The sequence below is a fragment of the Struthio camelus genome, chromosome 1 (genome assembly GCF_040807025.1).
Source record: "Struthio camelus isolate bStrCam1 chromosome 1, bStrCam1.hap1, whole genome shotgun sequence".
In the NCBI taxonomy this organism is placed as follows: Eukaryota; Metazoa; Chordata; class Aves; order Struthioniformes; family Struthionidae; genus Struthio; species Struthio camelus.
Genome location: NC_090942.1, coordinates 69041388 through 69067242, shown reverse-complemented (window position 1 = coordinate 69067242; position 25855 = coordinate 69041388). Strand labels below are relative to the sequence as shown.

The 25855-nt window shown below is 43.8% G+C and overlaps 1 protein-coding gene across 2 annotated transcripts in view; it reads left to right on the top strand.

The window, feature by feature from the left end:
• Positions 1–25855, top strand: part of NINJ2 (ninjurin 2) — a 61195-nt gene extending 35340 nt beyond the window's left edge. Inside the window, exons 1-4 of one of the 2 annotated variants that reach the window (XM_068947017.1) lie at positions 15926–16142; positions 20614–20845; positions 22335–22533; positions 23438–25855. In XM_068947017.1, coding sequence (XP_068803118.1) covers positions 20617–20845; positions 22335–22501 — 396 coding nt within the window. In that variant the 5' untranslated portion in view covers positions 15926–16142; positions 20614–20616 and the 3' untranslated portion in view covers positions 22502–22533; positions 23438–25855. Of the gene's footprint in view, positions 1–15925; positions 16143–20613; positions 20846–22334; positions 22534–23437 lie in introns of those variants that run through there. The other variant, XM_068947008.1, reaches the window with a different exon arrangement.

The following is a 25855-nucleotide window of genomic DNA, read 5'->3' as shown; positions in this document are numbered from 1 at the left end:
TCAGATTTTCAGTCTCTAATTTACATGATTGCTACCTACTTCCTCTTTCTTCCCCCCTTTCCTGTTTGATATATTTTTAATAGATGCCTTCACTTCCTCACTTAATAAGGATGTGCCTCTAACCAAAGCCGCCCTTATTCACAATTATGAAGTTGTGGCTTTTAGTCATCTAGTAAACTCTTCTAGAACAATTCTGAGTTTTCATTCACGTTCTTTTGCCTAAATCTCTTTGCTTCTGTCCAAGTTTTTCTTCCCAGCTAATTTCACTCATTGTTTTCCTTGTTGCCTTGGGAAATTGGCCATTTGGGAGCACTAAAAACATATGACTAAAATCAGAGATGTAGTAAAAAGAACATAAAATAAATCTTGTATCTTTCCTAGAATTTCGGTAAGTTGGAATATTAAGCATGATAGAAAAGTGCCTTGGTTTCAGAACTCAAGGAGAAAAAAAAAAACACAACAAAGAAGAAAAGATCATCTTCAATGTCCCTTCAGAATGTGCTGGGACAAGGCTTCAGTTCTTGTTCTAATTAAGTCTAATTACTTAGTTATTAGCAAGAAGTACAAGGTTTGCCCTGACTGTCTCTCTTCTAGGAATTAACCAACTCTACTCAGCTTGAAAATCATTTGGAATGTGCTAGACACTATTTACTACTGGAGAAACGAGAGACTAATGAGAAAATAAGAGTAAAAAGATTAGAAGCTCAAAGAAGCACTAAAATACTGAGTACCTGCCCATATTCAGCCTTTTAGAGACTTGCCCTTTATTAACAATAGTGATGGTTAGTGCTATGCTCTTAATGAACTGTACTGGGTTGAAGAGTCCTAGGGGAAAATACTAAGGCATAGCATTAGTTTGCTAGATTTTTTGAAGTAGCTTGTCAAAGGAAGCAAGTTGTATAGCATGCACAGAAGTCTATGAACAGATGAATGAAGTTACACCTACTTGGTGCTTTTCCTTCCTGTTAAACGTTGCTGTTTGAGAAATATAGCCAAGCAAAGACCAAACGTTTGTGATGATATGATAGAAATTTACCAAAACTCAGAGAGCACTAGTGATGAGCCTGGAGACTTTTTTTACAATTTGAAGTTGATTTGGATAAGATGTGATACAAACATAAAGCCCACCAACTCTACCCAGCTACTTCTATTGGTAGACTTTTTTTGTGGAAGATTAAATATGATAGTACATAACAAGAGGAGTATCTCATAGTGTGTACACAAGTCCTAAATGGCTGTACTGTTCTTTTCTTAAATCAGATCTAGTGCAATAAGTAGAAAAAAGAAGCAAAAACAAAACAAAAAAACCCAGAAACTCTTTGAGAAAGTAATCCTAATTAAGGTCATATAAACTTTGCTATATTATAGCTGCTTACTTGATTTTAACACTGTTACATGAGGAAAATAGCTGTTGCAGAAAACAGGTGTGAATGGCTATCAGCAGGGAAAAGTTGCATATTTTTAGGAGGGAGGTGCATATACTTGGGGGTGGGAGTCAGAGCATCGCCAGCTAGGCACAGACATGCGAAGGTCAATGGTCTGTCAGAAGGAAAATGACAATCTTTATCCTTAACAATCAGCTCATTCATCCCAGGCATGTCTGCAGTTCTACAGCTACTGCAGGCAATATAATCAGCGAGTTTTGTATTTTATGTATAGCATTACATGGAAGTAATTCCACTGCAGGAATAAAAAAGGTTGATTAAAAAAAGTGGGCTAAGACAGGCATGTCACATTAGCTCATTTCTAAGTTTAAAATCTTGGCTGAGAAAACACTGGGATATTTCTGACTTCAATTTCTGCCATCTAGGAAGGCTAGTAATGCAAAGGATTAGTCTCAACTTTCCACACTAAAATAAAGCCCATAGTGTCTCATTTCCACTAGAGTTCTTCCAGTTAGTAATCTTGAGAGCGTAATGTTGAAATAATATTGCAACTTTTTCCTCAGTTATGATGAAGCCAAGAAAGTTTTATCTAAGAAATGGATTTAATTGAGGCAAATAACAGAACTAACTACTAAATATTTACTACAGAAGATCTGGAACATACAGCTTGGTGCAGCAGCATGTTCATTTTCTGTGCTATTGGCAATTCTTCTTAAAAAGGAATAAAAAAAACAAATAGCATATGTGAGATTATATACTACAGCTTGAAAGCAGCGTGCTTTCTAGTAGTATCATTATTTCACATCTCATACAGATTTTGTTTTTCACCATGCAACAGAAGATTTGTCAAATTGCAGTGGCCATGTTTAGCCTAATGTTTACACTTCTCTATATTTGAAAGCTAAATTAGAACCACCACGTTGTTATCATCTATGAGACAGTGTTGTGTGGCCTTTTTTTTTTTTTTTAATTATTTTTCACTGTTGCTTTCCACCTTAAATCATGGGAAAATTTACATAGGACACATGTAAACATGGGACAGTTCAATTTTTTTGCTGTGAAAGGCTTTCTTCTACTTTAGAAACATTGTCCTCTTCTACAGAAAAGAATGAAAATAGCTACTGACTATAAACACTTCTTTTTCTCTACCTAGAATAATACAAGATTTATTCCCATGTAACCTTCAATATCCATCTTTACAATACACTTTGGAAACCTCTAAGACTTCAAAGATTGCCATATACCTTTTTGCTGTCTTCCACTATCTAACAGGAAGGTATACAGAAGACAGAGTCAGACTCTTTGGAGTTACACAATGACAGGCCGTGGCTGCAAGAAGGGAAATTCTGATTTGTTATTAGGAAAAAATAGAGAAAAGAGATTGCTATGATGGTGTACAAACACTGCAATAAATTGCTTAAAGAGGTTTTGGTATCTCCATCACTGGAGATATTTAAAACTTCATTGGTATGATCCTGAGCAACCTGATCTAATTTCACAGTTGGCCTGCATGTGAGCAGAGGGTTGGACCAGATGACCTCCAAAGATCCCTTCCAACTTAAATCATTCTCTATCTTAGGTATTAAAGTAAGCAAAACATGTTAAATATATTCTTTTCCCTACTTAAGAATGAAAAGAGAGAGTTTTAATAGACTCCTGTTTAAATACACGTATCCGGATACATATGCTTCTGCCAGCAGCACTTGCTTCTTCAGCAGTGCCAGTGAAAGATGATCAGCTTTAGTAACAGCAACAACAGCAGGACACATCTTAATTTGAGCCACACTGGCAAATGTGATGTGGTGCACTCTCATGCTAGGTTAGCTGAGCAGCACGCCTGCTGGAGGTGATTTCTGGAGCAGCTCTGAAGCTTAGCGAGAACGGCACTAAGAGCAGAAGTACAATGAGAGTTCACGTGGAAGGCAGTGCTGATGAGCACTGATGTTGAAAGAGTCAAATATGCATGCCGTTGCTTTGAGTGTAGAGGATTGCTCTTCCATGAGAGTGGCCTTTCCCCTTGACAGAAATGCTGTTCTTCAGTATGTGAAATAATTATGAGATGAATATGAATTGAAAGTGCACTTCCTCTTGACCTACTTCCCAGGCAAGGAAGCAGAGCTTGGTGCCCTCTGCTTGGAAAGTAAAATTATTGCTCCATGTTGCTTAAGCTCCACATAAACCTCCATTGCTTGGTACCAGCCACATGGCTAATCACCCTACCTGCTATGCAGTTTCTTTTAATGATTTCCTCCCATCTCTTGTCAACACTCAGGCTGACTAACCAGACTGGTTTCTTTGGAGAGAAGCGTGCTTGTTTACTCCTGTCAATAAATACACCTCTTTTTTGTTTGGACTGTGAAGGTAAACATCCAGAATGGTAATGTAGGTTGGCTTTGGGAAAGTGACGGATCATTCTGAAATGCTGCAGGACTGTGCATATCTGAATCCTGAGGCCTCATTAATGAGTAGAGCTTTCTTTGCTCAAGAGATTGCAGGATACATCTTTTTACTTCACTACAAAATCAATTACATGTTCCATTAACTCTGGTGGATTCTGCCTGGGGCCCCGAGCCTTCGTGTATGAATCTCCTGGCAGGTCACCAAACATCCACAGCAGCTGAGGCTTGAGAACAGGACAATAATACCATTTCTGTGACAATCTGCTTGCATGAGGTACTTAAGCTCCAGCATTAGTGCTCTTGACACGTGGATCTTCCTGCCACTTCAGAGAGGCCTGTGGCTGTCATGCTGGCGTCTATAAGACAGCACCAAGGACACCTCGGCACAGCTCTTGCTGGCATTTCAAAGACACTGACTGTGCTGGCACTCAGAGCTGATGAGAGGCTTGGCTGGGTTTGGTTGTTAGAGTCTTTGGACTGACCGGCGATGCTCATTGCAAGCTACCTTCTTTTCCTGTGGAGTCATTCCACAGTTCTTCAGCCAAAAGAAACTGTCTGAAGAGAGAGAAGCTGCTGGGACTTTCTGACCTGGATAAGAGTCCCATGAAAGTTGTATAAAAAAAAAAAAAATCTGTTTGCTGTTACACACAGTTTATGATTATCCAGCTAAATGTCATAACTGACATTTTGCTGTAGCCAGGTACTATTGCATCCAGGCTGTGAAAGCAAGCACTGAAGGTTTAAAAAAGAAAAGAGTTCAGCAAGACTGCAGATAGCAGGCTGCGGAGGTTCCTAAATTAGCACTGACAGTAAGTCTGTGCAGCCCACATAGTGCCATGTAGCTGCACCAACTTGGGCTGCAAGCAGTAGAGAGCAGGGTGTTGCTAAATGATTGCTCAGTTAATCCATAACCTGAATAAACCACCCACAGATAAGCAAGAGCTGATGGTGTGTAAATTGCCAGAACACAACCTTGATTCCAGTTTCATATGCAGTGGAGCAAATCGGAAGTTGGTAAGTTACAGTGAATAGAATTTGTGCTAGAGAAGAACCTGATCGCGGATCTTCTTTTTTCTGTGTGTATGGCACTGAGATCATACTTTTTCGTGAAGCTTCCCCAGGATGTATTGCAAATCAGTGTACATGAATCACCTGCCAAACCCTAGAGTACGTCAGTGATAAGAGAATACAAATTCAAAAGTGCGGGTGCGGTGTCAGCAGCTGGAGCGGAGCTGACAGCACAATCTTGAGACAACGACCATTCCTGAATTTCTTCCTAGCCAAAGTTTGCATTTTTATCTCGCTTTCCAGGTTAAGAGATGAAACGGCTGAGTGATGCAGCTTCCTGGACATCCTACTGAGTTCTCTTGGCTTGTCAGCAACACCAGCTTTGTTCAGTTTTGAGCATCTACAGTTGCTACTACAATCTTAGACATCACTAACTAAACCTCCCATGAGTGAGTCCAGAACTGTAACTTAGTCCCTGGATTTGACTAATCTCCGTCCATTTCTTTGCAAGCAATGATGTAAAGATCTTCCCCCAGATGATACAGTCTTGTTGTCAGGAAGGGTACTTAACAGAGAGACTCTTTGAGGAGATTTATTCTCAATAAACTATTTAAAGACATCATTTTGAATGTCAAGGCAAGCGCAGCTTCAGCTGAATTGGGTTCTCATTTTCTTAATTTATTTCTCTGGCCTAATTAAATGCATCTTCTTAATTACTTTCTTAAGCTAGAGAAGACTGCCTCAAATACACATAAACCCTGTCTGGCTTGCAGAAGTGCTGGCTGTATGCCAGTTCCAAAGTCAAGAGGAGCTCAGTGCCCTTGGACAGAAAACCTCACCCCACTACTGCCCACTGAATGTCTGCTATTTCCCCCAGGGAGGTCAGAGGAAGCTTTCCTCACCACAACTTTCAGTAGGAGCACAGCTGGCCACTAAGTCAGGTACGCATCAAAACAGGTCTTTACCTAAAGCTGGTAGCAGCCAAACACCGTTCCACAGACATCTGCTTAAACGTTGCCTTGGCTTTCCTGATGCAAAACATTTTCTGTGACACTTTAGATATATCAGCATAATGAATCTCAGAATTTATTTCCATCCACCTCAACTGACTAGGAAGACTGGGACAGTGTAATTTTCAGGGAGCAGCATTTTGCTGTACTGCTGCCTGGAACAGCTGCCTAAGCAAAGTACTGCGGGTGAGAAGTTCCCACCGGTTATACCAGAGGTTGCAGCGCTGTTAGGCTTATTAAAAGGAGCAGCACTTAGTTTAATGCTTAGGAGAGACCACTATTAATTTTGAAGTGGAGGAATTACAAATCAGTTATGGCTTCCGTGAGCCTGAGACAAATGCTGGACGAGAAGGGTGTTTAAAAAAAAAAAGTCAAATATGCCCTGCTGCTGTGGTCAGGAACAAGCCCGTACCAAACACCTTGGTCCCACTAGTGAGGCAGGAATCAGCAAACTGATCTTCCTTCCCATACATGTCTGCTGTTTGCAGAGCATGCTCACAAAACACGATTTCAGCCATATAAGCTTTCTTGGTAACCCATGAATGTTTGCTGGAGTACTGGTTTCACTAACTCATCTCTCTTCAATCATCTGGAAAATCCTCACCACTTTTGGACACACCAAAGCCCACTCTTTGGAACTCTTGAGTCTATTTTTGAGATACTGCTCACTTTCTTCTCTGTCTCAATCTAAGCTTTGTTGTCTATGTCTTGGAGTAGAAGCTAATGGTGCATGTTCCTTCTCCTGTTGGATTTGAGACAGGTAAACATTCCTCCTTTAAGACTGTATGGGAACGATCCCTTCAGAGCAGGACTGCTTTGAATGATTGCTTTCAAAATTAAAACTGCATAACCAAGTTTATGCTTGCTTGCACTCTATGCACTGTCAGTAAGTGGGGTTGCATAGGATTTAGGTCAAGGACAGTTTTGTTCCTGAAACACTATCTAATCTGACCTTTACTGTTGCTTTTCCATAAAACTGAATAGGCACAGAAGCCGCTGTATCAGGCTGCGTCAAGCCCAAAGAACAATATACTTCTACAAGTCCTGGTGCAGTGCCCTCTCTGTGGTGTAGGGAAGAGAAATTTAAGACTTCAGAAGGCTACTATTGAAACTCAGGTCATATACTGTTGAAACAGGAGAGAATTTTCCCTGAAGAGAAACTTTATTTGGAGGAATTGGTGTCATGTAGTTGATATTAGAAAGAATACATTCTGAGACTACAACAACCTTAAAAAAAAAATCTAAATTTAGTCAGAGACAGTTTTACATGCATGATCAGCCTCTAAAGTGGCTTTTTACAGAACTCCCCTCCTGAGCTTTGTTGCAAACATTACTCACTATAATCTTCCAGTTACAACTTAGCTCAGAGTCCTGTGCGTTATTCTATCACAATAGAAAAGCACAAAGTGAACTCTAAAATAGAAGATTAAGAGAAAGGAGAGAGAGATTTAGTTCTATAGCTGCTGCATATTTCTTTTACTATGTGAATTCCTACAGTATTATATCTTAAATGAGTAACATGAAGCATCTTTGAAGCATTAGTGATTGTTATGTTTTTCTGAACTCTTTGTCCCAGACATCAATCCCTACTTGTGCAGCTGCTCGGTGAAGCTGCTGAATTATACAATGCACTTTTGCAATATCTTCTAACCTAGAAGGCTATCCAGATAGCATATAACCCCTTTTAGTCCTCATTAGGCCTGAATCCATAACACACTGGATTCTGTGGTGTAGGAAGAACTGCTAGCATTTTAGCCAAGGCACAGGACAACTGATTGCGCTGCAACAACCCTGCTTGCCCTATTAGTGATGGAGCAACCCTTTGCATTTACTGCTGAGCACCACCTACTGGTTATCTCAGGTCCCATCTAATTTGGCCATTTCTCCTCCCACTCTCCTTTTCCCACTGAACAGTGAAAAGGAATCACGATTTTTAGGAACCCATACGGATCTAAGAGGAATTGGCTGCTGTAACATGGCACCTAGAGAATTAAAAACCAAAGTTTCCAAGCTTAACATGAAGGCTGATGGTGGAAAGGCAGACACAGAGCCGCTGGTGCAGCCACCAGAGGGGGACAAAATCCTGCAGCCCCATAACATCACAGGCAGTGGGGCAATATCGCTCCTTCCTGCATTCACTCCTCACTCAGTCTCAGAGGCCTGTGCAGAAGAAACAGCCCAAACGACAAAAGAAAAACAGCAGAGATCCCCTTTTTTTCTCTCCTTACTGAATTCCTGAGGGCCATTAGCCTACAGCCTGATCACGTTGTGGATCTGCCCATTTTAATTGGTTTCTCCTGAAACATAGGGTTTTGCCTTACACTCTCCATCACCCCCTGGTTGAGATGCAAGATGATGCATTTCTCACCTAGTTCCTCTGTTGTGCCAGTGACCTGGCCATCTCCCAAACAGTTTAACATTAGCTACTTAATCCAGTGTGCCAAAAGGAACAGGCATGTTACCTGTTAGCATTAAAAAAAAAAAAAACACAACTGATCCTGGCAGTTCAGTTCTGCCACTTTGCCCACTCTTACCTACTATTTTAATAGACATATTTTCAGAGATGCACTGATGGAGTATAATTTAATTTGACAATGTGATCTTAAACTACTCCATCTTGGCTATTTCACTTAATTGTTTAACTTCTACTGAATGGAATGGAAGCTAGATAGGAAGTCCCTGTACCTTTTTTTTTTTTCCTCCCCTCTCCTCTTTTTGGGAGAAACTGCAGACAGTACTGATGGTTTCAGTTCTGATCTTTGTCCAGCTGCAACTCACAGTTTATATGAACTATTACTGTTACACTGATGGCCATTTTTACAGCACACTGTAGCAGTCCCCTGATTTTAGTATAGATAGCTTTTACAGAAGCCATCAAGCTGCACTGAAAGATAGAAAGAGAAAGAAAGAATAACCTCATTTCACAAGTCTTCCTCAACATAAGAATCTGTAAGCCCAAAGAAAAGCATGACCCACCCTGGGTCCAGAGCCAGGAAGACAAGGGAAAGCCAAACTTAATATTTCTAATTATTAAGGAAATTAACAGGAACAATAGAACCCAAGTTCCCCAACTCAGATGCCTCAAGTTGTTAAACCCATATAAAGCACTGAGATGCTGGATGCACTGATATCAGATTTTCCTCATGGGTACCCAGGGTTTTGTAAGGATGTTCTATTAGAGCTTTCCCTTGTCCACCATGTGTGAAGGGCTCCCATGGTGAACCGGTGAGCTGTGTCACCAGGTATCCGGGCCCCAGTGCCCTCTAGTGTCAGTGCTTTGCCTGGGAATGCCAGGTCCCCCCTGCAGAGGTACAGCTCTTGTAGGGAAATTAATTGCAGAGCTTGGACCCTGTGGGTGATGTTGTTTGAGATCTTACTGGGCTTGTGTGGTTTGGGAAAATCTGCACCATGGAAAGAAAAAAAAAAAAAAAATGAATTGCTGTCTTGCTCTCCTCCCACCAAAGGTCACTCTCTCCCACTGCACAGGTCAGCCTGCCAAAGCAGGCAGCCTCCAGGGAACCACACGGGGCATGAGAACATCCCACGGAGCCTGATGCTGCTGGCTTCCTGCAAGGAGCCTGGCAGTGCTGTCTGGTACATGAGTTCAGCCAAGGGAGCCAGCTCTCGTGCAGGGCTAATTTTGTCCAGAAGAAAGTTCCAAAAGGGCAAATTGTGATAGATGTTATAACTGCTTGGCCTGGTTGCTTCCAATTTACCGTACAGAGACTATATGTTGCAACCTCCATGAAAGACATGGCTATGCTATGCTTTCCCACTTGGAAGGGGGCTGTTTGCCTCGTCCAGGCTGCCGTTCCCCTGGCTGCACAGAGGGCTCTGGAAGAGAGGGGAAAGGCACCAAGAGCACTGGAGCATGCTCCAGAGAGGAAGCTTTGGCTACGCTGAGAAGAGGGAAAGTCAGCAAGCACTGGGGAGCAGACCCAGAGCCAAGCCCCAGAGTCAACAGGGAGAAAGCTCTTCTGGGGACTTGAAGGAGATTGCCAGATTTGTACATACCAGGAAGGCAGTGGAAATTGCTGGAAGAGAAACCAAGACAGAAGGAATGGACTCACCCTGCAAAGACATTTTGTTTTAAAAGTTAATGTGTTTCACCCAGAGAGCATGAGGTTTTTCTAATTAAAGAATTATGCCTTTTTACCTTAATAGACTCTCTTCTCATAATCTCAATTTTTACAGACTAGAGACGCTTGGTGCCTTTTGATCCGAGGCCTTTCCACCTCAAGGCTCTGGCTGCTCCAGCTTTCTGTCACATATGGCCAAAAACAGGTCATGGCACAGAATTCACCCCAGCCCAATCTGGATTTTCCTGTTGGTTCAGATTCATGCAACTTCAGCTAACATCAGCAAGACTGCAGAGAAACCAGAGCGCTTCTTTTGCCATATCATCCCTAAAACAATGTCTATGTCTGCAGAAACAGATGATACTAAATGTGCAAATGAAAGAAGTCAGCTGGAAAGAAAGACCCAAAGGACGAGTTTGGTTCCAATAGTGGGCTATAACTTGGTGAGCTGCAGTCTGAAAGAAGGGAGGCAACACTGCACACTTCAGAGAGTCAGATCACATTCTAGGTTACGTTGCTAGTTCTGTTGCAGGCTGTCTATGTGCTTCTATGCAAGTTTATACGTGCCACAGATCCCCCATGGAAAACTGGGAAAAGGATTCTCTTTTCCTAGGCTTTGATGACTTTGTCAACTCAGAACAGTGTTTGCTGGGAGTCTGTCATGACAGGACCCCAACGTATGATGTGGGCTCTGGGTACCGCTTGAATCAGATAGTGGCCGCTGATTTCTATGCCATATGTGCTTACTATCTTTGGAGGGGCACAAGCTTGACCTTGCATCCTTAGATGAGGCCTCACTAAGGTATTTAACTGAGGGGTTTCTACTGCTTTAAAACTCTAAACTCCTATATGTTTTCCAGCAGAGTGGCAGACCTCTTCAGAGGTACGACATGTGTTCAAGAGCTGTCCCACATGCAAGCTCACTTTTCTTAGCTGCCTTTTGAGGATCCCTTAGAAGCAGACTTCAAGGCTCTGTAGACTACAGGTTGAAAACAGCTGCTTTACCCAATGAGATATTGGCTCCCTGTGTTTTATTTCAAGTACCTTCTTTGATTCAGTCTTGCCTCATACTGACCGTTTTTGCAGCAGTACACACCCAAACAATTGCTCAGTGTTTTGCCACCAAAAGGAGAAATGGAATTTAATCCAGTGAATTCATAGTCAGTTAATAAGCTTGAATACACACCTTGAAGAGTTGATGTGGCAAATGTAGAGACAGAAACCCTGTACCCGGTACTTCAGAAGTTAGCTATGCTCATGTCTCATCATGAAAAATAAAGTGCTTCTGACTGCTTGGAGCCATCTGTAACTGTGCTATGAGGCAAGTGAGGCTTTGGGGTGACAGCAAAACCTTCAAAGGCAGGACACTGGGTCTTGTTCTGTGCTCTGCCATCCACCCCGATCTGTGAATGATACCTTTTGGCACATCTATTAAAACATGGATAATAGTTACACTGGTAAATGCTCTGCACAAGCTAACTATTAACCCTACTAAAAATTCAGTTAAACTTTCAGAAGCCTCTTACATTTTTATATTGAATAGAGTTATTAACAGTTGCTCTGGTTGAGATCAGGGTCCCACTGTGTTAGTGAACACGCACACACAAGAAGCAGCGTTTTCCTATCCTGGAAAGCTCTTAGCATATGATGAGGGAAAATTGTGTTATCTCCATTTTTTCCAAGAAGCCAAGACAGAAATTCTGCAGCAGCCTAGAACCAAGCTCAGACCTCTCCTGCTCCTGGCAGTGCCTTTACCCCATACGATCCTGTTCCTCTGTGTCTTAGCAAGAAGAACAGTAACGAAAACCCTCTAAAAATGCAACTAAATGACTTGCCAGAATCAATCCAAGAACAGGAGCAATAACCTCAGTCAGACAATAACCAAACCACAAGCAGAAATGCTAGTATATTGACTCCACTCAAAGCGATACTAAACACAGAGCAATCAAGCATGACAGTTCTTGAGCCATACTCAAAGATGCTATGGATATGCTCCAAGGTACACAAAGGTGCTCATATGCACTCACAGGAGGACCCAGCCTCCTCTCAAGCATGGCATCTCCTGTCCTCTTCTGGTAGCTCTAGCCCTCATGAGACAGGAACAGCCTTCCTTGGCACAGCAGGCTCCCAAGCAAGAGGCAGCCCCTCCAGCCAGAGAGTTTAATGGAAGGGCATTAACACTAATTGAATCTGAACTGCCATGGCCATGCATCACTTTGCATTTTCTCATGTTAAAATGCAATAGCCATTTGTTAGAACACTCCTAATGTGTTTAGAATCTTTCCAGGGACAGCTGAGGTTGTTTCTCTGCAGGACATTTCCCAACCATCCTCACACAGACCTGAGATGTCGCCCTGCAGACTTACCTGCCCTGAAGTCCTTTGCTAATTACTGCCTCACTAGTTTCTGTATTTAATACCTAGTTTGGCCAATCTTCAAAAAATTTAAATATAAGCATTTTATTGAAGGCTAGATAGGCAATAGTACTTTTTTTTTTTTTAGGATGACATTAGGCCAGAAGCTCAACTGTGAGCCAATACAACTCAGACTATGCCAGTTCTTAACAAAACATGAGCAGATTTGACCTTTTCAGGTCCAGAGGTTGACTCAGTATCCTGATAGAGAAGGAAGCTGAGACTGGCAGTTTTTGAAGAAAAGGAATAGTATGGGCCTAGGTGAGACTAAGTCAGCTGGGACTGCTTGGTGATGCTAGTGAGTGCTGGAACCGGATACAGGGACAAGGACCCACAGGACAAAGACATGGCCAGTGCTAGCACCTGGAGGTGGAAAAATGCTTTGTGCATAAAAGCCCTTATAAATTACGGAGGGACCAAATACCTTGAGTTTCACTGTTTATGGATATGACTTCATTAGCTCTGCGTGATCTCTGTTGAGATCCTCAGTCATGTTCTCCTGTCTTTCTGCCTGGGCTTCTCCAGCTTCCTTTTTCGGTAGGTCCTGAGCACTCAGAGGGCAACCAGAGGGACGCAAAAGTCAGAATCTGCACCTGAATCCGAATTCCAGAGTGGTTTAGAATGAGGTTTATCTGGGAAACATTTAAGAACACACACGCAAACAAGGCCTAGGAATACAAAAGCCACCTGCCTAACTTTGTCAACTTTAGTAGCTTACCTGAATTATAAATTCAGTCTGTGTATTATATACACCAAAGACAGAAAGGTAGAGTACTTCTGCAGTACATCTTAGCCACATCTCTTCCTAGACATCACATATGCAAGTATTCTCATTATGTAGTATAGGGAAACTACGAAGCAGGGAGAGCAAATAGTATGCCCTAAGCCACACAACATGTGCCTAATGCAAAAGTTAACCTCAGGCTTCCTCATGTGAGGACGAACATCAGTCCAGTGCTGGGGTGACTGGGTGCATTGAGTCACAGACCACTGGGTACACAGATCACAAGAGACCACTGCGATATGCTTATCTAGGTAAAAATATTAGAATGGGACATCTGCTGCCAACCACAGACTGAGAGGAGCTGGACCTTTGGTCTGACCTAATAGACCCGTTATGTTGTCTCAGTTTTAGAAAGCAACTTGACCCTCAGCAATGGATCTAAACCCCCTTAGACTTGGAAGAAGTTCAGATTTGGGACTAGCTTTAGGAATGTTTTGAATTAAAATGATATATGTGAACACACTTGCTCTTTGGATCCGGCAGCGGGGAGATTAGGCCCAGCTTTTCTTAATATTTTGGGCCATAAGCCATCCAGCTTGCAGATTTATTCATCTTAACTTGTTTAGCTTTGTAAGCACAATGCAGTAGTTACTGTTGTGCCTCCCGGCTGCTCTTCTATTTTTTTATAAATTCATTTTCATTGGTAACCTACTTTTAATTTCTCATGTAAAGCTGTTTTAAGTTTCCACTCGCTTTTTTCAAGCACCAGGATAAATCTGCTCTGGGTGCTAAACACGGGTGACTTGAACAGGCTCCAGCTTCTATATCCTGACTTTGGAGATAATTGTTCCAGCTAATCCTTTTGAGTGCTCCCAATTGCACATATTCACAGAGTTGTCCCCCCTCTGTCACACATGCACACCCAATTGCTTCTGTTTAACAATCAAAGATCATGCATCAGCACACTGTAATTGCTGGTGCCAAGCAGTTTTTGAACCCCAAAACCCACTTACTGCTTCTGAACCATGATAAAGGCTCCCCCACCAGTATCACCGCCCATGCCCCTTCTTCCTCACTCCAGCTACCTGGAAAAGTTATCTTCTATTCCAGCTCAGCTCTGAAGCCTGCCAGCTGATTCCTGGATCTCTGCAATTCAGTATCATAAATACACTTAACTAGAGAGTTTAATATAGATTAGGTAAGACAGTTATTTGAGAGATACATAATTCATGTTGCCCTGTAGCATAGAAAGCTATGAGTGGCATCTGAGAGCAAACTGATTCAAGAAACTCACCATTCAGGAGTACTGAGTGCCAAAGGAAGAAAAAGAGTAGGGGAGAGAAAGGAGGTTCACAAAAGAAAAGAGCAGACTGATGGCAGGAAAGTGTGAAAGAAAGACAAGGTGAAAGGCACAGGGGAAGAAATCAGAGAAGGAGAGAACAGGAAAAGGGTGAAAGGATAGAGGAAGAACAGAACAGAAGGATGCAGACAGAAACAGAGAGAATCTGCAAGAGGCCTAAGAGACATGAGGACTTGGAAGAAGGGAGAAGGAGAGAGCAGAGCACACAGGCTTGATGCGACAAGCAGGTCTCTGCAGGCTGCAAGCACTGCAGCCAGCCGCAAAGCAGAACCCGATTGCAGTGTCAGCCGGAGGGCAAGGGCGAGGAGAATGCCTCTTGTTCTCGTGGAGCTATGCTACTTCATGACTCATGCAGGCTGCTCTCCTATTCCCCTCCCGAGAGCCACAGCCAGGAGACTGCCCAACTTCACATCATGTAAAGATAGAGGGTTGGAAGCAGATACTTTGGTTTCTGTTAACCTTCCATTCCTGTATATCCTCATTTTGGTGAGTTGCAACAGGAATATGAGGCTGGACTTTCAGCCGGGTTAGTGAGAGAGGCTTTGCTGGCATCTCACCCAACTGTGCATTTGTCCCTTTATTGCTATTACTGTCCCCCAGGAACTCCCTTGCTCAGGGATGCAAGTTCTGTTGCTGCAAACGCTGTACCACAATGACATCGCTGCCCAGGAGAGCTCACCAAGCTTGCATGCGGGCATGAGAAGAGACACACGAGGTGGATAAAGCAAACAGAGAATGGGAGTTGGGTGGAGGAGAAATGAAAGGTGCTAAGCAAGAAATCTGGACCTGTGCCTGCCACTTGCCTAGTTTTCCACTGCTGAAGAGGCCCTGGCCCTCAGCCTCTGGAAGGTACTTTTCAGTTGAAAAGCTCTCTTCCAAGCAGCTGGTATCAATGAGCCCCCTGTTACACTAAGCAGTGATGTTTCTCCACTTCCCTCTTGCAGAAACATAGTAATGCCTCAGATAAAGACCTTGATCAGGACCACTCCTGTATGTGGGGAGAGCCCGAGTCATGAGAAAAACATCCCCGACTTATTTTCTGGGCTTTATCCAATACAAGTTGAAGTTAATACAACCATTTGGCTGTGGATGGGACCCCTAGTGAGCAGAACAGCTGGCTATATTAAAAAAAAAATACCCTAACCACGACAACTGGACTAGCTGACAGCCTCAGCAGAGGCCAAAGGAGGGGACTGGCCCGAGCACTCAGCTTTCTTTTTGCCTGTAGCCTCCATGGCAGGGTTGAGGATTACTTCTGTTTGTGGAAGGCAGCCAGGATGCTTAGTGTTGTGCTGCATTTAAAGGTTGGGGGGGGGGGGGGGAAGGTCTTTGCCTCAAATAATTCATACTATACCTGTTATTGACCAAAGTGTTCTCCTTGCGTCCCTCCTCTTGCAGGCGTTTCCCCTGGTTAGCTGGGCACTCACCTGGTTCCTCACCTGTGCATGGACATGTACAACTCCGTGGAGGAAGTACAACCTATTGGGGGAGGGGGGGGCAGGGGGAGAAAAATCTGATAACCTCTGTTGCCAATGCTGCCACTGATACCTTGCCCAGATACGGCATTTAGGCCAAAAATATCAAAACTGGCTCCATTCTTTCCAGATGAAGTGGTCAGGAGCTGCAGGGACTGAGCTCCTCTGGAAAGAAGAGAACCGCTAATAAGCGGGCACTTAAAGTAGCAGCATTGATTGAGAGCAGGGCCTTTGATCTCAGCTCCCTGCCTATAGAAAGGGACCTGTGCTCTCCTCCTACCTTGCAAGGTGAGTTTCCATGCGCTTTAACCTTCACCAGCTGATGTTCACAAATTACTCCTAAAGCTGCCATCTGGTAAATACCATGGAAAAAATACACCCCAGATTTCCTCTGGTGCCTAGTGTGCTGTGTACATGTCTGCGTGCTCGCCTACATGCGGCTGTTTATCGGCTGGGCTCCCTGTGGTGTGCGTCTCTGCACCTACCCCTCTCTGTGCATGGCCTGCATTCATGTCTGTTTTCTTTGGCACTCTTCATCATTTCCCTTGGAACTAATTGCCAAATAATATAGTTTCTCCTCAGACATCCCTTTCTGCCAGAGCGCTCCCATGAAGAGGATTATCATTCTCATACTTCTGAGTCTCATGCTGTCCTGGTGTCTCTTTCAGCCTGTTCTCCCCTGAAGAGAGGGTCACAAAAACCACACTGCACACAGATCTGCAATTAGATCTACTCTCTAATTTCCCCCCCCCCCCCGAAAAATACAAGGGAAACTGTAGGTTTTGTAGAAATTGCGCAAGTAGCAATTTAAGAAAGCTTTAGAGCCTGCAAGCTTTGGAGAGAAATATTTTGATGAACTGCCTCCAGAAGTTTTCAGAAGAAAGGTGTTTCTTAAAAAAAAAAAAAAAGACATAATAAGAGGAAAGTATTTCCCTCGAAAAGTAGTTTCAGTGGAAAATTTTCAGGTAGTTTTAGCTAGCAACGCAGCACTCAGCAGCTAGGGAGCTCAGCATGCCCTCTGGTGCCAAAGCAAGGTTTCACAGGTCCTGTAATTTGACAGCTCTGTATAGCAGAAATAGAGATCGTGTTTAAAAAAAAAATCCACCCACACACTTGTGATGTTCTGCCTTCTTTCTATAAGAATTCCCACGAAAATTTAAAACAACAATAGAAGTGGGAACTGCTGCAGAGGGTTTTTTTGCTTTGAGTAAAAATAAAGCCTATGACTTACAGGACCTAAGAGTGCCTCACTGAGCCCCTTTAATGGTCTGCATCGCTACGCTACACTTATGTAAAACGAAGCACAAAAAGGATTCGCCTGAGGTCAGACTGAAGCTAGTAGCTTTGGTACGGAAAGAAGGCTGTCTAATATGGAAAGGCAAAACATCTGCAACGGGACAGGGGAGCCAAGTTCTGGCACCAGCTCAGCCAGAGTTGTGCGACCAGGCTTTATTTCTCCATGTCCTAACCTCCCTACCCTTAAAGGACGGGCAACAATAATAATTCCACATCTTTGGGCAATTGCTACACAGTGGTAGCTGCTGTTGCCAGCTCTGGGACAACACTTACCAAGACTAACTCTGCACATTATCAAGTTTTCCTCTTTGACGCACCATGGAGGAGGAAAGGCAGTGATCCCCACTCTCAGAAGGGGAACGCTTCCAAAGTGACTAGAAAGACACTAGATTTAGCCCGATGATATAAAGCACATCGATAAGCCTTAAAATATGTCCTGTGACTTAACACAGGGCTCTGTTTGCCAAAAGGGAATCACTTAATCTCACCAGCCATCCCACGTAACCCCCCCGTAGCTGCCTGGGCTCTCCAGCTGCAGGGAAGCCAGAGTTGCTTGTGAATCAGCTTTTAACTGCTGCACTTTACAGGGCTCAACTTTAAGATAAAGCAAAAGCAGTAATGGTTCAGTTTGAAGAGCTGTGCATACATTGTGGCAGGAAAAAGAGTCACAGGCATCTGATTCATATACCACAGATAGAGTGGGTAGCTGCTGACAGCAGTGGTACCAGGCATCCCAAGTAAAGCTAGCCTCCTACATTTATCAAAAAAAAAAAAAGAAATGAAAAGAAAATCAGCAGCTTTCAGAGACCTGGCTTAAATCTCTTGTTATTTGAGACTCCAGGTTTGTATTTGTAACTGTGGGACTAGACAGAATACTCCGTAAGGGCCAAATCCACAGAGAAGCTGGATTTCTCCAACTTTAGCTGCAGTCAGCCAGACTTCTGCATGGTCCTTGCTGCATGGTAAGCAGTTCTGCAGAGCGGCTCATTGTCTAGCTGTCTAAATGTAAGTTCAGCACCCAGCTTTAATCATACTGTGATTTAATCATACTGTGTGTGGGCTGACAAAAGGAATGCCCAGTTTTTCATCACCCAGTGCAAGGATTTCCCAGACCCCATGACTCCACCTCAGGCAGCAGCAGCCTTTCCTGTCAGTGGTCTCATTCCCCAGACAAGGGAACATGCCATTGCTCTCATCCATACAGAGGAAAAGCACGCATGAAGGCTACCTAATTTTGTTTGTTCATCTGAAACCGAGCTCAGAGCTTAGTACATTTTAATCCTGCCCAGTGTTTGGATGACCCATTTCCTGCTACAGGTAAACGAGCCTGGGTGGGGGGGGGGGTAACTTGAAGAAAGAAGTATTTTCACTTGAAAAGAGCTCCTAACTTGCCTTATTTGTCTCCCTGTAAGCAACTGGGAGCAGATGGCTCAGCCTCCTCCTGCCAGTCACTCATTTGACCAAAGCTGTCATGTTTGTTCAGCTTCATTGTTCTCCCAGCCCTAACTCATCATCACCCACAGATAAGCTGTTAATGTCCAGCGTTGTACCACTGTAGCAAGGAACGATGACTTCAGGAATAAGAAAGAAGGCATACTAAAGGGATCAAATATCAAGCCCTGCACCCCGTGGTATGGGTGCCACTCTGTTGCAACAGGCACATGGGCTTTTAAGCCAGCCGAGAGCCAGCAGTGCCTAATTCTAGGAGATCAGGACATGTTCCCAAGCTCATACCTTTTGCTGACCTCCTTTCTCCGAGGCATGAGATATCTCTGTTCTGCTGCCCTAGACACAAGAGTAATGTTTAAGAAGTCCTGAACCCCTACGCACTACCTCAAAGTCCTTACAGGCTCTCTAGACTTCTACTTTTATCTCCTTCCAGGATCCTTTAGCTTCTACCTTCAATAGAAAGAAATACAAGCTTTGCAAAGGAGCCTCTTGGCCACAGTTACTTTACTGTTAGAAACCACAAGAATTACATGCTTTAACTACCAAAAAAATCCCAAAAAGCTCTTTCCCACCCCAAGCTGACCCCTTCTTAGCAATCACAGCTCATCAATATTTGAAGCTGAACACAGTTCTTCCTGCCCTCTTTCTGCTACATGATTTTCTCACATGGGCCAACAGCTGGCCTGAGCCCCCTTCTGAAACAGGGCCCCTATTTTAGCATCACACTTACAAACAGCACTCTCACAGGTTTGCTACCCATGCTTGTCTTCCCACCTCTGCTCAGAAAAAGCCCATGCTCCCCAGGGACACCTCAAGAGGCCAGAGGCTGGCCATAATTTCACTCTGTTGCTCTGCCTGGAACACAGAGAATAGATTGCATTTTATACTTTATCTCATACAAAACAACAGAGGCAGGACTCACCATCTGATACAGGCTTGGTCCTACTTTCAGCAGGCACCTAAAGAAATCTCTTACAGCAGTCCACAGAAGAAGCCAACTCAGGCCCCCAGCTGGGCCTTTTCTCCACATTTAAAGGGTCACACATCAGGACAGCACTGACAGCCTTGCTGCCAGTCTTCTTAAAATCAGACAGTAGGCTAATTTTCCAGAACTGAAACCTATTTGCCACATGGAAGCTATATGTTTCTTCCATTTTAGGAAAGAAGATCATAGCTCACTGCAGATATAGCCAACTGTTTTGCAATTGTCCCCTTTGCTGGTGGTTTATTACCAGCTGATGACACTCTGGGTAAATTATAATCAATTTCCTCCTTTCCTATCACCTTCTTTTTTGTCATATGGGCAAGACAGCTAACAGAAGAACTCAGCTAACAGCAATGTTAAAAGAAAGCAGCCAGATGACCAACACTTTGTAATTGGGTTAAAAGCAGGCAGATGACCTACACCTGGAAAATACCTAGTCCTCTCTACTGACAAAAAATGTGTCTGAATGATTAACTAAAATTAGGTGTGATGAATCCCACCATTTGTATCCATGCTCTTCAATGTTTGACATTTTGAAGAAATAGTGTCCCTGGTTTCCGAAAAAAGAAAATGAGGATTGTAACATCTGCTCTAGTACCTTGTCTAAAACAGTAGGCAACAAAAAAATGTTCAGAGAAGATATAAATCCCAGCGCTAACAACCCTTTGAACACCCTGCCCAAAGGGAAGATCTCTCTCTAATCCCCCTAAGTTTGAGGCTTGTCTGTGCCCTCAAGGAAGAGAATGCAATATTCCTTGTAAAATCCCTGGCTCGGGTTAATATATGCTATCATAACTCTGGACAGCTTGTTATCCATAAAAATACCCAGTATTTTTCTAACCTTGCTGAGCTCTTGTGCCTACTAATACCACGAGGCAAGTGTGGGGGAACACTGGGTGCTTTTGACAATTTTAAAGCGCACGGCTTTGCCTCTTCCCCAGGCTTTCCAGATAAATGCCATAGCCCTGCATGGACAGGCCTGTCAGCTTAGGAATGGGACTAGTAATGCTGTTTCTTTTGTCCCCCCAGGGCATGAATCCTCATCTCAGGAATAATGGTCCGATGAACATCAACCACTACGCAACGAAGAAGAGCGTGGCAGAGAGCATGCTGGATGTGGCGCTCTTCATGGCCAACGTCACTCAGCTCAAAGCAGTGCTGGAGCAAGGGGCCTCCTTTCAGTATTACGTCACCCTGATCGTGCTCATCAGCATCTCTCTCTTCTTCCAGGTGGTGATTGGGATTCTCCTCATCATCAGTGGTAAGGCTGCCTTTGAGCCCTTGTGAGTCCTCGCAGGGCGCAGAGGGGCTGGCTGCAAGGCTGGGGCAGGGGCAGCCTGGCTGTCATGGGGGCGGGATAGAGAAGCACAAGCACTGCCTCTTGTCCTGTGCTGTTCTCCTTGTTGCAACCAGGGTTGTCGAAGGATTTAAGACAGTGTGATGGTTGTGGTGGAGAGGTCTGTGTTACTGCTTTACACAATGGGGAATGGCTTTTCTTTCTGTCTGTCTTTTTTTTTTTTTTTTTTTTTTTTTGCTGCACAGTTTTGCACTGAGCACTACTCTTCCTTCACTTGTCTCTTTTCCCCATTGCTGATACCCATAATAGGGAGAGGAACTGGCTTTCAGGCATCTTACTGCACGTACCTGCAATGTGCCCCTCTATGCAGCTGCCACAAGTACTATACACTTATACACTTTAGCCATGTCTTTTGCCCTCACCCAAGCTGGGGCCTGACATAACACTTTAGGCAGAGGTATTCCCTATATTAATTTCCCTATATTAATTTACTGAATCCTATTTACTGAATCCTACACTTCTAATGCCATATGGACAGTAGTGTTTCCAACAGACTCAATAAATTTTGCAGTCAGTATGGGATTTCCTATAATTCAGCCTCAAATGCAAGTCCTGTATTAAAAGCATACAGAACACTACTTTTTCTGGTGTTTCCTACATGCTTTTCTATATGGAGCATATGATTTGAGGCTAAGGCAAATCCTGTGACTTGGTTCCTCCCATGCCCCATGCTGCACAGCCCTTCCCCATGGCAGCAGCAGTGGCTGGAGCCAGCTGTGAGGAGAAAGGGGGAAAAAGGACCATGTTTGAATTCCACCAGGGTGCCATTTGCACGGCCTATCAGCTGGACAGCCCCAGTAACGCAGGTGCTCCCATGTTTGAACCGTTCAATGCCTGTAAGCTATAGCTGATCCTTTTCAGGCACTGAGATACTTCTGGTTGGGTAGGGGAGAGGGTCAGCTCTGTCAGCACTTCATCTGAAATCTGGGCATGAAGGAGGAACTGGCCTCCCAGCCCCGATCCAGCACCACTGGCCTTGTCCCCCACGCCTCCCAGCCTCCCTTGGTACATCCCACTGAGCATGCGGAGGGGTGGCAACGTGACATGTGCTCGGAAAACATGCAGCGGTAACTCGGTTATTTAGGGCCAGCCCGTTAGGGGGCCGGGGCACCCGCATTGCAAAAGAAGACACGCATGACAAAAAAAAAAAAAGTCTTCCTCTGCTCTGTCCTCCTGCCTTGTCCTGGGGCAAGCTACGGTGCCTGTAAAGATACTGAAACCATTCCCTCAGCTCTGCAGCTGTGGTGCCAAGGGGCACCTTGCTCCATGTGTGTTTGCAGACAGTGAAGGCTCCCTGTGAAGTCTAGGGACTTTTGACTTGGAGTCCCTGTACTTTTGATTTGGAGCTGAAGTACATACAAATCTCCTTTTGTTTTTGCACTGTGTCACGCAGCTCGTTTGAACCTGAATGATGTTGCAAAGCAACCACGCCTGAATATCCTCAACAATGCTGCCACAGCTCTCATCTTCATCACGGTCATCCTCAATATCTTCATCACAGCCTTTGGGGTGCAGAAGACTGGCCTCTACCCTACCAGGAACTATAGGGGTCCTTATTAAGTCATGGGGCAAGGGAGTCAGGTAAGAAAGAGGTGAGTTCTCATCACTGCCAGCCCCTCGAAGGGCTGTCAGTCTCAGAAAATATCACTGCAAGATTGAGAAGTGGAAGGCAACGCTTCACAAACAGGCAAAGACTTTCTGGAGGCATATTGCTGTCTCATGGGCATCCAGGGCCATTGAACAAATTCCCTCAAAGAAGGAGGATTTCCTTGCTTGGTCTTTAAAGCAAGATCATCAAACATCCCTACTTCTGGGATTCATCAGTAGCAACTAGTTTTCAGAAGACAGCAAATCCCACATTAGCTACTGACAGCAGTCGTGACTGGGAGCTAAATTTTGTAAAGAAAAATGGAACATTTCCACCCTAGGAGACAGACAAAGATGGCAGTGTTATCTGAGCAGAAGGAAAAGAAGGTGCTGGAGAGGCAATGGGGGAAAGAGCTCTTCACAAATGCCAGTGTGGTTTGGTGGTGGCTGTTTTAAGAATCTAACTTATTTTCAAACGAGAGTCTTGTGAATGACAGCCCAGCCAAATGCTTGGCTTCACACACCCGGTCAGACGAGGGAATGGCATATTCTTAGGTCCACAGGGCTCTTTGGTCAAGAAGGTCATTATTTCTTGCTTACATGACTTGCCACAAGTAAACATGGTTCAAATGTAGTATACTGGGGCAACAGCCAGCAAGAAAGCTTGATAGAAGCATGCAATGATGAGCAAGGAAGTGCTTTGGATTCGCTGCAAAGGCCAAAAGCCTCTGTGAAAGCAGTACTGGCTTCAGATCTAGAGGGATTATAGAGTCGAAGGGCTGCTCCCTGTGCTTGCTGCCACGGCCGCGGTGCTGGATGATCCTGGCACGCTCTGCGTGTTCCTCCCTGCCCTTGCAGGGGGGGCGAATCTACTGCATGCTTACTGGGCATTTTTTGTCTTTCCTGCAGGATATGGGCAGCGCGACTGACGGGGGAAAGCTCTCCTCTATATTTTTACTGACCTCAGCAGAATCCCGGCATCCCAACGAATCCAGAGAACTGGGTTAAACTTTCAAAATTGTACGTGTTTTGTTTCATACAGGCTGTTTAGTGCTTTTGCACTTCTGCATGGGTGAAAACCTACATTGCTTTTCAAAGGTAGAGCAAACTTGGAGTGATTTCTAGCGAGAGCTGTAGAAACAGCAGCAGGTACGCAATTTCAAAGTACAGTTCTGTAAATCTTTTCTCTTATTTTAGTTGCTTGCTTCTCATATGCAATATTGCCTCATTTTGTAGAGAAGCTTGAACAATTTATTTTATAGGCTAAATAAACAGAAAATGGCCAGCTTTTTTTGTCTCAAGAATAATTTGCTTTATTTAAAGCAATGTTATCCAATAGATTACATCCAAAATGTAGGAGTGGATTTTTTTAAACTAAAAAGAAGTTTTCATGGGAGGATAAAAAAGTGTGCGTATATCAACACCGCTAAAAGGAGTTCAAAACGTTTTCCTAGCTGTTTAAAAATAAAATTAAATGGGAAACAGTTAAGAAAACAATCAAATATTTCCAGCACTGGAAAATGAACAATGACAGAAAACAGATATTATGTTCTGATGTCATCAGCAGAGTCCTATCAGGAATACTGTCTGAGTAGCCTGATAATATTTAGGAGGAAAAAAAAAAGAGAGAAACTCTTTATACATAATGAGACACCCCAGGCTAATTGCCACACTGAGAAATAGCAGATGCATAATGTATTACTTTATTTAAAAGTTCAGCATTATAATTTAAGGTGTTACCATTAACATAAATGTTTTAAAATATGTAATTTTTATATTGCCAATGTTGGGAATTCTATTGTATTAGAACATTTTTTTTTTCTTTAAAAAAAGACTATTAGCATTCATGAACTTTAAAGGTTTTTTGGAAAGATTTTGGGTCCCACATTGAAATTCTGTAGTCATTCTGAAAAACTGGATTATTTTTAATAGCATGTTATAAGCATATTTAAATAGTGACATGCTTTTCTGATTATTAAGTAATTTTTCAAAGTAAGGCAGAATCAGTGTTCAATACAGATAATATTTTGCATACTGCCACTAAGAAAGAAAGGTCATGAAGTTACGTGCATACTGTTCTTCAAAAGCTAATGGGAGTGGCTGACACTGCTAAAAAACAGATATGAGCAGATTCTGTTTCCTCTAAATTTGACTTTTCAGAATTAAATTTCTGTTTAAGTCACAGGTGGTGACTCTGGATGACTTTGTGAATGATCTTTCAACAGTAGCTTACGGGTAAGACCTACAGGCTAGCATCGGGTCCTCCACCACAATCCTCAAACCACAGCGGCTTTTTTGCAGCTGAAGGAAAGGTGTGTAGAAAAAATAGGGTGAAAAACAGCGGTTTTGTATGTACTGGAATTTTAATTAACAAAGTTTAGCACAGTTTAGGTCTGTTTGGTGAATCAAGTAAAGACATGGCCTCTCCCCAGACTGACAGCACGTCAGTGGAAACGTTTCTGAGACACCTCCAGGATCCTGCTGTCCTCCAGGATGAAGCTTCACTGTAGAGGCAACAAAACTTAATTGCAGCCACTAGAAAATCATCAGTCAAGGGCTCGCAGCCACTACTCGCCCAACTGAGTTTATGAAAAGATAAACAAGTACGCATCCCGTTTCACAGAATCACAGAATCACAGAATCGTTCAGGTTGGAAGGGACCTCTGGAGATCATCTACTCCAACATCTAGAGCATATTGCCCAGGATCATGTCCAGACGGGTTTTGAATATCTCCAGCGAAGGAGACTCCACCACCTCTCTGGGCAACCTGCTCCAGTGCTCTGTCACCCTCACAGGAAAGAAGTTTTTCCTCAGGTTCAGATGGAACTGCCTGTGGTTCAGTTTGTGCCCGTTGCCTCTTGTCCTATCGCTGGGCACCACGGAGAAGAGGCTGGCCCCATCCTCGTGACATCCTCCCTTCAGATACTTGTACACATTGATGAGATCGCCTCTCACTCTTCTCTTCTGCAGGCTAAACAGCCCCAGCTCTCGCAGCCTTTCCTCACAGGAGAGATGCTCCAGTCCCCTCATCATCTTTGTAGCCCTCTGCTGGACTCTCTCCAGGAGCGCCATGTCTCTCTTGTACTGGGGAGCCCAGAACTGGACACAGTACTCCAGGGGAGGCCTCACCAGGGCTGAGGAGAGGGGCAGGATCACCTCCCTCCACCTGCTGGCAACACTCTGCCTCATGCACCCCACGATACCATTGGCCACAAGGGCACATTGCTGGCTCATGGTTAACTTGTTGTCCACCAGCACTCCCAGGTCCTTCTCTGCAGAGCTGCTTTCCAGCAGGTCAACCCCCAGTCTGTACTGGTGCATGCTGT